The sequence below is a fragment of the Drosophila biarmipes genome, unplaced genomic scaffold (assembly GCF_025231255.1).
Source record: "Drosophila biarmipes strain raj3 unplaced genomic scaffold, RU_DBia_V1.1 ptg000004l, whole genome shotgun sequence".
Taxonomy (NCBI): domain Eukaryota; kingdom Metazoa; phylum Arthropoda; class Insecta; order Diptera; family Drosophilidae; genus Drosophila; species Drosophila biarmipes.
In genome coordinates this window covers 1,541,121-1,554,529 of record NW_026114526.1, presented here as the reverse complement: position 1 = coordinate 1,554,529, position 13,409 = coordinate 1,541,121, and the positions used below count along the sequence as shown (strand labels likewise).

The window sequence follows — 13,409 nt, the reverse complement described above, 5'->3', positions numbered from 1 at the left end:
AAGAAATGAAATTTTTGAATGTTTGAAAGAGATTGATTTTCATGTATTAGCTGCGTAAAGCTGTCATAAAAAGATGGCCAATCTGCAACATTTCCTGAAAAGTGGGGTACGGGCAATTTGGGCAGCTGAATTGTGGAAACAGGAATGGGCACAAGGGTGTTGTTTATGGATTGATCACCTGATAACTGTATTGGGACCGGAAACTTGGTTTCGTATTCATCGGCGAAAGAACAATAAATGTGGCTGTATGCTTGCTCAAAATTGTCTTCAACAGCATCCGCAAAATATGGATGCGATCGTGGACATTGCTGTAAAATGAGGGCTTTATGATTTGTGTAAAATTGTTTCGCAAGCTCGTTGAGCTTGTTGAGGCGAAACTCATAGTAGGATTTAGTTTTCTTTATTTGACCGTCCATGCTAAAAAGCATTTTTATTAGTTGGGTCAACCTGGAAGATAAGTCCATATGCATTGCGTACATGTCTGCAAAAGGTTCGACCACAGCCAAAGGTGCCGAGCTCTGTTGTGCCAAATCACTACCATTACTTTCATTTTTACCCATTTTAATGTTTTCCTATTGCACTCTGCTTTGAAAAACCACGCACAAATACTTTCACAAACACACTCACCTTTTTCAGTCGTTCCGCTCGTGTTGCGATCAAGCTTTGAAAGAAGGGGACGGCAAACTTTACGAGACTAGTGTGTCGCATAAGATGGCAATAGGCATGGGTTGAATCCGCTATTCTCCTCAACTTCTTGATTCCTCCGTTATTCGAGGTTCCGTTATGGGGATGTACGTGGCAAGGTTGCATAACTTTGCTGGTTTAAATTAATAGTAGATTTGCACACAAGTAAGCACAAAGATTGAAGTATGTTTACAAATATTGGAAGCTGATGAAAATATGAGTGTATGTTCCCCTCATGGGCCACCAAAATGTTGTGACGATTCGCACCCGATCGTCAAAGTTGAGCAGAAGTCTACTCTGGGGGTGTTTCACACACTTTGTAATAAAAACTCGGAAATATGTTGAACTTCACCAGTTGTATTAATTTGTATACTTTCAATCTTTGACTTAATGCTAAACTTTGATTTACAAATTAGGAAATATAAAAGCTCGGTTATAAACGCGACCAGCTTCTCCTTATGTCTTCTTCGTCGTGTCGTGCTGCTAACATTAGCAGCAGAAATCTAACATTCGCTGTTAAAAGTGCTGTTGTCCACTGCTTCTCAGAGTCGCCAGAAAATAGCTGTCCAACTTCTCCTAATCGACAGAAACACCCGTTCAAGTTGATAAGGCGGAAATGAAAACGATTGTATAAAAAAATAAAAGGAGTTAAGAAATCAGTTATTAAGAAACTGAATCATGAAGATTATATCGAATGTATAAAATATAAAAAAAAAAACATTTTATGGAGCTTAACGAGTAATTCGTAGTAGATCTCACATTCTTTATACAGAAATTATGAATAAAATTAGTCCTAATTATAAGGACGATAAGTGATATATTTTACCTGATAATTGTAATACATTAACTCATGGTCATTATAATATTGAAATTATAATAAGCAGTAACCCAACATAGTTATAAGAAATATTTGTATAATAACATTAAATGAATAAATAAAAAAATGTTAATAAAGGTAAAAAATCTATTTTTTAGTTTTGCGTTTTATTACTTCAACAGCTCATTTACAGAAATCCATGAGTTGTGGGTGGAATCAAAACTGCTCCATTTTACAAGCACTTGCTTATTTTGTCTCTTAATTATTTTCTCTACTAGGAAACCATTTTTATCTTTTACTTTTTAAAGCTCCTCTTGATAAAATGATTCATTAATAGGGTTACTCATATAATCTTCAATTTCATAAGTTACCGGATAGGTTGACATAACTTTTAAAATTTTAAAAACTTGTGTGGTCAAATTTGGTTCATATACCTTCATGAACACTCCCTTGTACTTATTCGAATGAAATCACCTACTGAAAATTTATGTTTTGGAAAAATTTTTGGTATATTATATACTGATTTTAAAATAAACTCTTTATTTTTAGAGTAGGCTTCTTTAGGTTTCATTTTAATTGTTCGGTTATATGAATTTTTGTATTGACCTTCCCTGTATACTAAACATTTTCCTCATGTGATTTTTTAATGTTCGATTAAAGCGTTCACATATAGAAGCCTTAAGATGCGTAAAGGTATGATAATGAATAATATGAGATTTGGTCATTAATTTCTTAAAAGTGGAACTAAAAAATTCTTTTCCTTGATCTGACTGAATATTCTTGGGGTTACTTTTACTCTTTCTAAAAACAGCTTTCATTGCTTCTGTTACATTCAGTGCAGACTTGGTCTAAACTGCTTCAGCGTAGGCATACTATGAGAACGTATCAATAAGGGTCAATAGATATCTAAAACCCTTATTTTTTTTCCTAAAAGGTAAAATTTCGACTAAATCAATTTGACCTGTGTCATTTATGCCTTTTTGAACGAACTTTCAGCGAATAAAGTTTTTCGAGCTGGTTTGTGAACTTCATCAACAACTTGTTGTTTACTCATTTTAGGGTGATGAATTATTAGTGTTACTTTATTTGATGACGATGATTGCTTAGGTAGTAGTGTTTGCATATATACATTTACATCTCATTTTATTTCTGTACGCTTCTTTTTTTAAATTTAAAAATATAATCGTATTAAATCTATTTGCACATCTTTACCATATTAACCCTCTAGATCAGATAATTGAATATCAAATCGTTGTAAAGATGCACACTTAGGAATAATATGATTATTGTGGAGGTATATTACTTGCTGTCGCAATATAGAATTCCAACATAAAAACGTAGTAAAAAAAAATGTCTAATCGTAGTAATGATCTCCAGGACTCAGAATCGAACTCAATTTTGTTACCGTACTGATTAATTACAAAAACGGATTGCTTATCTGATTTCCTAAATCTAAAGTTACATTTTATGGAAGGAATACACGGATAATAAATAATTTTATCAGGCATCAAGAAGTCATACTGATCCAGCTTCAACTGAACAAATTCCTTATATGTAAGCAGTTGCATCCATTCGACTTTGTCAAATCCAATAAAATTAATTTTACTTTGCTGCATCCAGATCATGGGTGAAAATTTTCGAGTAGTTGACTGACCGCATTTCAACTTTTAATTATGGACTACATAATATTCGAATCCAAAAATGACTTCATGGCCTTGTTTCTTTCGAGAATTTTTATTTTTTTTAGTGTGTATGTCCATTAGGTAGGAGTATTTTATTTGAACTGTAAGTATGTTATAGTCCTACCGGTATATAAAGGGGAAAGCCCTCGCACGCATACGCTCAGTTGACTTAAAAATCTTAACCAATCGTAAACACTCTTGATTGTAATTCAAGCATAGTAGATTTTCAATATGTACTTGGAATTAATAATAAATTTTTTTTAAGGAGCTAGCATTCATGCCTGCTAGAACGTTGATACAAAATTTCTTTCATTTTAAGCCGCCATTTAACATAAAAGAATTGAATAATGAGGCTCTTTAGCAGCAACAGCAGAATATAAACGGATATAGATATTCCGTATACAAGTCTTGAAAAAATACTAACACCACTTAAAAAGTATCATATAGTTATTGATCATGGTGAAATTAAAAAACATTATTTAACTAAGTATTTATCAACAAACATTATCGATGTTGATATCGGAAAAAGTTTATCACAACTACCCAATTTTTTCACCAATTGTAGAATACACAAGAGTAATGGAAACATATATGTTTAAAATTCAGTCAAAATAAAAAGTGAAGGAATCAGGTTGTTTCCTAGTATGGATTCCTTTGAGAGTTTTTTGGAAATGATCCCAGCAAAAAAGGACACAAGAAACTTATTTATTGTAATTTTTGCGGATCTGATACTCATTTCGAGAAGAGCTGCGCCAAGAAACGCGACCAGAAGAAAATAAAACAAAACTAGTGCAATTTACAAAACATTATATAAGAAAATAGTTATATAAAGTATTTTAAAATTTATCATGAATAAAATAAACAAAAATGTTAATAATATATCAAAAAAGGTTTACGCAATTTATACACCCTTTAACTATGCTAATTTGCGGACCATCAGGATCGGGAAAAACAACCTTTTTCGAAAATCTAATTACTAAGAAGAGTGATCTTTTTAATATTTCAACAGATAAAATTATTTGATTTTATGGAGAGAAAAGCGCAAAGCCAAATTTTAAAAAGGTTCAATACTTTAAAGGAGTTTCTGAAACAATTTAAAATGAAACAAATGAACCTAATCTATTAATATTGTACGATTTGATGATGGGACCGTTTAACAAAAATTTGTGTGAGCTGTTTACTAAAGGTTCACACCATAGGAACTTATCAGTAGTAGTGGTTACGCAGAACATATTTCATAAATCTTCGCACACCAGAGATATTTCATTAAATACCAAATATATTGTTGCTTTCGAAAATCCTCGTCATAAGCTTCAATTTCAATGTTTAGCAAGAAAAATTTGTCCTGAAAACCCAACGGAGTTATTTAGAATATATGAAGAAGTATCGGAACAACCACACGGATATTTACTTATTGATCTCACTAATGAAATTAACGATCTATTAAGATTTAGATCAGAGATTTTTAATTCGGTATACAGTGTGCTATTCAGATGAAAACGGTATACAAAAAAGAGTCTAAATCGCTTGAAAGCGAAAAAATAATAGGCTACGTAAAGCAATTACAAACAATAGTGATAATGAACTCGTAAAAACAATAGTGGAGGTTGTATTGAGCACATTAAAAGGAAACCATAAAGTTACTAAACCACATCTAGATGCTCTAAAAAATATAAAAATGCTTTGCGATATATTTTGATTCCAAAACGTACATTAAACTATGTAATTCCTTATATATAACTCCTTATTCGAAAAGGGTGATGTTTACCTATTCTGTTAAGTTCATTGCATTCTGGACTTTTTGGAAAACTTTTAAAAAGTTATTAAAAATAAACACAATTTAACCAAAGTTATTTTAATGCATCCTAACTCCTATCAGAAATTGTTAAGCAATGATAGGAGAAATGAACTAATAAATATAAAATTTTTAACAATTTTAAATAATAACTAAATAAGTGATTTTGACAAGTGGATCCAAATTCTTCAAGAATCGAGTTACTATCAAAATAAAAAACGTACCAAGTCATGGATTGTTCATAATGAACAAAAAGCCCCTCTTATTTCAAGCAGAACAAATGAAACTCAAACCACAGATTGGATAGATATAAAACTCAGCACATCAAAATAAATATCAAAGTATGAACATTCACTACCCGAAAAAAAAATTAGTGCTCCTTCCATTACCACCTGAAAGTGATGACGAGAATTTAAATTCAAAGGAAAATATTTTACCAGAAAAACGAAACTTAAGAGATACTTCTTTTCTGAGTAGAAAAATAGATATAAAGAAATTAGGATTGGAAAAGGCAGTGTCAAATGGGAAGCTTACTGAACGACAACGTAAATTAAAAGCAAAACTATAAAAATTAAAAACGAAACCATATCGAGATCTTAGATATGTATAAGGACGTGAGAAGCTAACACGATCGGTTCGAACAAAAAATCCAGTACAAACTGGAAGAAACACAATTAATTGGATTTCGTACCAATAACTAATATTAAGAGACCAACTATGGGATATTCAAAAGAGATTTTTATCAAATTGATTAGTAATGATTCTATGAATGTTTTCCCTGATAACGTAAACATTACAAACATTGTTAATATCCCTGAAGACATGTACGACGATTGGGAAGTCGCTATTACAGATATGTATTTAAATAATTACATTAAATATACACCTAATCAAGTGTTAGTTTAGTAAATACTGAAACATTTAGGTATAAAAATGTATCTCATGAGTCAAAAATACCTGAAAATGGGTTAATTTTTATTTACACGGACATAATAAAATCAAGGTCAGTAGGTAGTAAAGGACCAATATGCCTTCGTGTAATGCATTATAACGGAAAAGATTAAAATATTCAATTTAAAAATATTGAATATTAACCTTTGAATATATGGTCCCCAAATGAAATCTCAATACTAATTACGGATTCAAATGGATACAAGACCCTATTTGAAGCTTCAGCTGTTCCTATTTTCGCTACTCTTCACTTTAGAAGAAGGTTACCTATATATGCAAAGCATACCTAAAAACTCCATAAATAAGACATACACAAAAATATATTTACTTAGAACATAAACTGTCATCATTGTGAAATCTTATCAGGATTATTATGTAAATCAGGGTGGCGGGGGATTAAGCAACATCGGAAGCCTTTATGTATCACCCCGAATAGTTCAACAAGGACGAGGAATCGAAACCTTTTTTAGTGGTCTTTTAAATTACATTAAAACACTTTTTCTTTCGGGCATAACTGCTATAAAAAATCAGGCCGCTGAGACTGGTAAGGCTGTAATAAATGAATTTGGGAGAAAGCCGCTAAGAAATATAATTCAAGAACAAAGTAAAATTGCTTTACAAAATCTATGATAACATTGCACGATTTCAAAATGGAAGTGGAAAAAGAAATAAAAAGAGTGGTACTAGAAAAAGACCACATCACTTAAAATCTAAACGACAACGTAAACATACTAAGACTAATCATAAAAAAAAGTCAACAAGAAAATTAAATTTTTGCTATATTTTCTCTAAAGCAAAATGAGTAACCATATCGAATGTATAAAGAGAATTAGATTTCTTTGCACCACACCCCACACAACGTTCTATTCTAAGAACTGAATAAGTCTCATATAATCTAATTGCTTCCTTGGACGGCGCCTCCTCAATCGAATTTGTTTGCTTAGGAAATGGTGAAACGTACCGAGATTTATCAAGTGTTTACCTACGACTTGTAGTGCAATTTAGAAAAAATGATAGCAACGTTATCGAAGGAAATGCTGTCGGTGTAGTAAACAATATTTTACATTCAATATTTAGAAGTTCCTCAGTTTATTTAAATAATTTTCTGTTAGAGTTATCATAATTATCATTATAGAGCGTATTTTTATTTTTAATTTTAAACTATGGGAGTGATTCCTCACTTGGCCTCCCAAGGATATTTGCCAAATTTTGGAAGAATAACAGCTGGGAAATATGTTTATCCCAACACGAATGAAACTCTTAAAAATGTGTTCCAAAATAGTAATAAGGTTTATTTATTTGGAAAAATCCAGGGAGATATATTTAATAAAAAAAAAACTGCTTGTTAATAATGTTGATTTAAGAATTAATTTCAATATTGAAAAAACAGCAAAGCAAGAAACCGACACTGAATCAAATTTAAAGATACTAGAAGCACAACTTTTTATGAATCACATAACAATTAACCCCAGCGTTTTATTGGCTTATCATCATGTTTTACAAACAAAAAATGCTCTATACCCATTCAGCAAAGTCGAAGTCAAATCTTTAACAATTTATCCAGGCAAAAATACACTTTCAATAGATAACGCAGTTATTGGTCAGCTACCAAAATTTTCTGGCTTTTTGTATGGTTAAAAACCGTTCATACTCAAGAAACCGGACCCGTTTAACTTTGAACATTTTAAAATTCAACGTGTTAATCTATTGGTTAATGGAGTTCAATGTCCTTTCCAGGCTTTAGAAATTGATTTTTCTAACCCGGAAAAGGTTCAAAGCTCCAGAGGTTTTAATATGCTATTTAGATCATGTGGAATAAAACATTACGATCGTGGACGGCAAATTACAAAGGAAATGTTTGATACCAACAGTTTTATATTAGCCTTTGACTTAATTGCTGTTCAATCAAATTCAACTGTATTTTCAAATTTGATATCGCAAGGTACTATAAGAATCGAAAGAAGATTTTCACAACCACTTACTGAAGCAGTCACTTGTTTAGTTTACTGTGAATACGATTCCATGCTTGATATTGATAAACATAGAAATATTCGAACTCTTTTTTAAAATGAATACTTAGAACTTCAACATTTGCTTTTTAAGCATTCAAAAACACGATCTATTTTTAAAAGAGTCTTTCATTCGGACCAGTTACCGGAATCTATTTTAAAGTATCCAGCTTTAATAATTGCAAACACCGATGCTTCAGATCAGAAAGGAACCCTATAAATATTTGTATAATAAACAACAACTACAAGGATATTTTCCTAATACTTGCGGTATGTATGGGCGTTTTTAAAGGTAAAAAGAAAACACTAAACTGTATTTTAAAAAATTTCAAGAAAAATGACTTTTCATATAAGGATAAATTAATACTACAAATGTTTGAGAACCATTTTAAAAAATAAAAAATGTTTATAAAGTAAAATTAATTTTTTTTTTTATGGTTTTGGGGCAATTTGTTTGTTCAACTTATAATATTTAATCATAAGGCTAAAGGCTTCTTCTTTCAGTGCCGGCAGCATATGACACTGGCATGTGTCGAGTCCAGATGAGGCATCAACGTCGCTCCAGGGGCAAAGTTTGTAGTGGAATCCAAACTTCGAATGGATCAACTCTTTTTCCTCTAAATTCTCCAGAGTAGCTTTCAAAAATTCCATCCGTCGCAGGTGTTGCCCAAAAAGCATGCCTTCAAATTGCATCAAAAATAAACCGATTTTTAGAGCGTACATTTTTATTTTAAACTGTTTCTTTTTCTGACTGATTTCAGACTGTTGTCAGATCTTAAAACTCTTCCCTTTATATTGGACAATTTCATTTACTGTCGTTGATAAAAATTCAATTTGGGAACTGCTATATCTGTTTGGATCTTTTCCTTTATATACCATATGAGTAATTCCATTCTCATTTAGTTTCCTAAAAGGTGTCTTAGTAGAAAATTTGTTTACATAACTCTTAGGTAGAAATATCCAAACTTCTTTCTCGTCCTTATCAGTTAGATACAGAACTATTTTCGATCCATACGGCGTCTTTTTCAGCTTACATCCAGTGATCTTATACTCAAATCCAGTACATTGATTTTCAATTTTTGTATAGCCAATGACAGGCTTCAATTTATTAAAGGTTTCTAAGAAGTCCTATAAAATTCAACCGAATTAGTTGAACTTTTTTTTTTTCTATATATACTCATACCATTTTTAAGAAACGTGAGGTTGGATTTGTTATGTCATAGTACCGAACCGTCGTATACTAATTCATTTACTCAAAATGACATGGTCTTTTAGACTGATTCAAGACTAAAAATATTACTATCAATGCATGAACAGTGAAAGAGATAGCTACACAAATTAATTAAATATAATTATATATGTATATATATAAATATACAAATATATAGGTATATATACCAAAAAGTAATTCAATACATGTAATATTTCAGAGTTCGATAAGAAAGGGATATCAGTATATCTATCTCATATTATATCTATGTAAATATGTCAATAGCGTTAAAGTAAAGTTAGTGTACATAATGTTAAAACAATGTAGCTATGACGCTATATAAGACAATCTTTTTATAGAATCTTTATCTTTTTATTTTTTCCAACATCAGAATGGCGAAGTTTCATTGCGAGTTGTGTTCAGAACCAAAATCCTTTACTACTCGAAACGGCCTAAAAGTGCTTACCTTAAAGATACACAACTTTAACTATCTTCCTATAATTGTTGTTATTTCTGTCCTGAAGTACGAAAAATTTGGTTGCGAAACAACTATAATATGCATATTTTATTCATGCACAATGAGGAGATAAAAAGTATTCGTAAGGCAGAAGAAATTTATCGAAAAAATAAAAAACAATTATAAGAACTCAATTTCAAAATATTTTTTATTTTATATAATTTTTTTAATTAAGGTATAATATAAAATGGGACAAATTTAAATTTAATAATAAAGACTAAATAAAACGTCGAGTTAAGCGTTGTCAACTCCATCATCCAACAAATTTAAATAGGGATTTTCTGGTTGCGGTGGTTGGCTCCAAAATTTCCTAGAAGATGTGGTCATCGTCTGGAAACATTTCCGTAGGGATAGATTCGTCTAATTCAATTTCCTGTCCACACTGAAATTGATCGTGGCTTTCATCGTTTAGAAGCTGCAGCAGGTTGAAATACTCTTGTAGGAGAAGATCAACCGAATCTTCCGTTTCAGAAGCATCTACAACCTCCTGATCCGAGTTTGCAATAATCTCATCATCAGAATCCTGCGTCTCTGGTATTTCGAGGTGATCAATCTCATTAATGGTATCAAGTACTGAGGCATTTAAAAACCTATCCTGAGCAATTTGAAAGGTGTCATTTTTATAGTCTTCAATGTTCACTTAACAGGTTGTCATCTACAGGGAGTGCATACAGGCATTTTGTACTCCTAGAACCAACCATTAGAATTTTCTCAAGCCTTAAGCTGAGAGTAGCTATAATAAGGGGGATCAGAGGTTTTTTCGACGGTTTTCTTTAAAATCATAATCAGTGTGTTTGCTATTCGAGGGAATCCTATCGTTTTATTGCATTTTAAAATATTGTGACCCCTCGCTATCTTCTGAGAATGTCCATGAGAAAGTGCACGTGCATACCCACGAACTCGAGTGTCAGTTTTAAAAAAAAAATATCTTTGGTGTTTTTTAACATAAAACCTCCTTCGCTTGGAAATTACATTTTTTAATTAGTTCTAAATTTCGAATTTAATTTTATCAAAATCGCACGACTATATGTTGTTTAAAGCGAGATTTCTTTGAATTGTACTCTGATACGGAGGGTTTAACTATTCCGTCTTATTTTCGTTATACAAATTTTAATTTGTACAATGTTCGAAATGTTTTTCATTTTATGAGTTCGATTGTGTTTAAGGTGCGGAAAAAAATATTATAAAACTTGGCTAAAGTGATTGCTATAATTACGATTCAGACATATATTAATTTTTAATAAGTATTTTCTTGTGAGACGTGTTTACATAAATTTGTCTTACAACTTTGGACCTAGCAGGAATTATTAAGTTGTTATCTATTGAATGTTGATCTCTTTATCGAAGTATTCGGGTCTAGCTAATAACAAGTCGTAATCTGTCTAAAAGCCAATTTGGAAAAAAAAATTTTTTTGGAAGTCCATTCCTACTACCTTTTTTATAATTTTCTTGATAAATTTTATGACCTCTGCCGCGATCATTTCCCTGGTAGATGTTATTTCTTCCTCGTGTAAAAGTGTTTCGTCTGCCATTGCCTTCATAATAACTACCTTTGGTTATTTGTTTGTTGATTACTGAAGTGTATGTACTTTGTTAAAGCGTCATTTATATTATTAAATGAGCTAGCTTCCAAAATTGTTTTAGTTTTTCAACTTTCGCAATTATTTATGAAAGTGGTTATAGTATCTATTATGCTCTTGTCAGCATGTTCAGCATTTTTTCCTTTGTCGGTATATGATGCTTTTAGCAATTAACGTAAGTTATAAAGTTCGTTTGTGAACAGAGTGGCGGATTTTCCTCGTTGGTAAATATTTGCCATTTTTTCTTGGATTACCTCTGAGGTTCGTTTTATTTTAGACCAAGAGGTCTTTATTTATTATGTTGCCAATGCAGAATAATTCGCTTAAGCCCAAGTCTGGTTGATTGGCATTCGTCAGCAGCGGGGAAAATGCTGACAATGCAATTGTGCATATATTCACCAAGCTGGCAACAAATTAAATCAAAGCACAGCCCCTTAAGGCGGCTTGTGCTGAATGGGCAATTGAGAAACCAATATTCTTATTGACTACTTGTTGCTTATTAGATTTAAGCGAATATATTAATATTCGCTATTTAAGCAAAAGGGCGTATGCAGTGCGCACGACATTTAAATATTCAAGTAAATCGGCCTGTGTGTGAAACATACCATCACAGCGACAGTTGTGAGCTGTGTTTTCGTATTACCAATGCACTTGAAAAAGTGTAAAGTGAAGATTTTCATTTCTAGTAAATTGAATGCAGTTGTCTAAAACAAATTCTTTCCGCAAAGAATTTTTCAAGAATAGTAGATGTAGCTTTTCTTAAGAGGACCAACTCTACACACTTCGATTAGGCGTCTAAGAATACCAGAAGCAGACAGAGTCAAAGGTTTCATTTACCTATCTAGTATCCTGGTTTGTTTTGGATTACCTTATAGCATTGGAAGAAGGAACTGCCATGTTTCTTGGCGACACACAGTTTCTATGGCACCGAATCATCTTCGTCGGGTCGTGATTCAATATGTCGGTATAGCTGGTTTCATGCGCACGCAGGTTTACGGTCCTGGATGTTGTGGGGCTATCGATTGAGTTTAGCCACTGCGAGGCAAGGTTGTCCGATATCACCTCGAATCGATATTTTTCCGGATAACACCTTAGTTCCCTGATGGCCCATTTAATGCACATACACTCCCTCTCCGAGGTGAAGTAAGTCTCTTCAGTGGTAAGTAGGCGTCTGCTCAGCTCGTTCCTCTATCTATTGGTTAAAACGTCACTGGCGTCCGTTTGAAGAACAAACTTTTCGTTCAAATCCGGGAAAGCGAGATCGGGTGCTTCCGTAAGCCTCTTCTTAACTTTTACAAATGCTTCCTGTTGCTATTATTACCACTGCTGCCACTTCTTTCCTTTCTTGAGAAATAGGAAAGTTTGGCACGAATCTCCTGATGCGCTACCTAGACACCCTCGTAACTCCTTGCAAGCACTGGGCGGACTCAGCCGAAATATTCTCGGGGTCAGTGTGGATTCCTTCCTCATTGATAACATGCTTTTGAAATACCAGGCTAAGCTTAAAGAAACTAAATTTTTGGTGTTTAGGCAAAGGTTCCCCGTCCTCGGCCATGGGTATTTGCCAATATCCACTCTTCAGGTTCAATGTCGAGATATACCTTCCGTGTCGGAGACCTTCTATAATGTGTGTTATACGGGTCAGTAGATAAGCATCTGAAATAGATCCCATGGCTCTTGGGCTTCCTGCTCTGTGGTCTCCTTAAGAACTGCTAGTGCTGCTCCAGAGTGAAGTTAATACTCTGGTCTGGTTGTGGAGTAAGTCTTGGGTAAGTCGCCTCGGGCGTAACTCACATCTTTGCTTCGTTCTGATACTTCCTCTCGCGTTTGGTTAGATGGTCCACGGTTTCGTCGGAACGGGTTGTATAGCACTGAGTCGTCTAGAAGCCCTAAAATGCGGATTGTCAGGCCGGTTTGCCAGTTGTAGAATCGTTCTTGGGGCTAGTTAAAAGAAGTGGTTTAAGCTGGAGATATAGGCGATCACATTGAAAGGATGTGGACACACCGCAGAGAAAGTTAACGCTTAAAAGCACGTCTTTCATAATCGAATGTAAAACTAAAATTGGAAACGTAACCCAACGTTGATTGTACTGGTGTCCGTATGGGCGTTGGCGTGACGTTCTGGCGACTCATTGGTAGCTCGCCTAAATGTTTCTTGGAGATG

At 33.1% G+C, this 13,409-nt stretch overlaps 1 protein-coding gene across 3 annotated transcripts; it reads right to left on the bottom strand.

The window, feature by feature from the left end:
• Positions 1-1,039: 1,039 nt before the first annotated feature.
• On the bottom strand, positions 1,040-12,260 carry LOC127011649 (uncharacterized). 3 transcript variants are annotated; one of them, XR_007764828.1, is made up of 2 exons: positions 12,114-12,260; positions 1,040-1,260 (listed from the first exon to the last, which is right to left on the bottom strand). XR_007764828.1 is itself a non-coding variant. In XM_050889587.1 (2 exons), exons 1-2 carry the CDS (start codon positions 12,179-12,181, stop codon positions 9,976-9,978), a joined length of 348 nt encoding a protein of 115 aa, XP_050745544.1. In that variant the 5' UTR covers positions 12,182-12,244; the 3' UTR covers positions 9,862-9,975. The 3 variants fall into 3 exon arrangements, 1 of the variants encoding a protein (XP_050745544.1); XR_007764829.1 differs by lacking the exon at positions 1,040-1,260 and adding an exon at positions 9,862-10,260 and having other exon boundaries at positions 12,114-12,244; XM_050889587.1 differs by lacking the exon at positions 1,040-1,260 and adding an exon at positions 9,862-10,255 and having other exon boundaries at positions 12,114-12,244.
• Between the last annotated feature and the right edge of the window lie 1,149 nt (positions 12,261-13,409).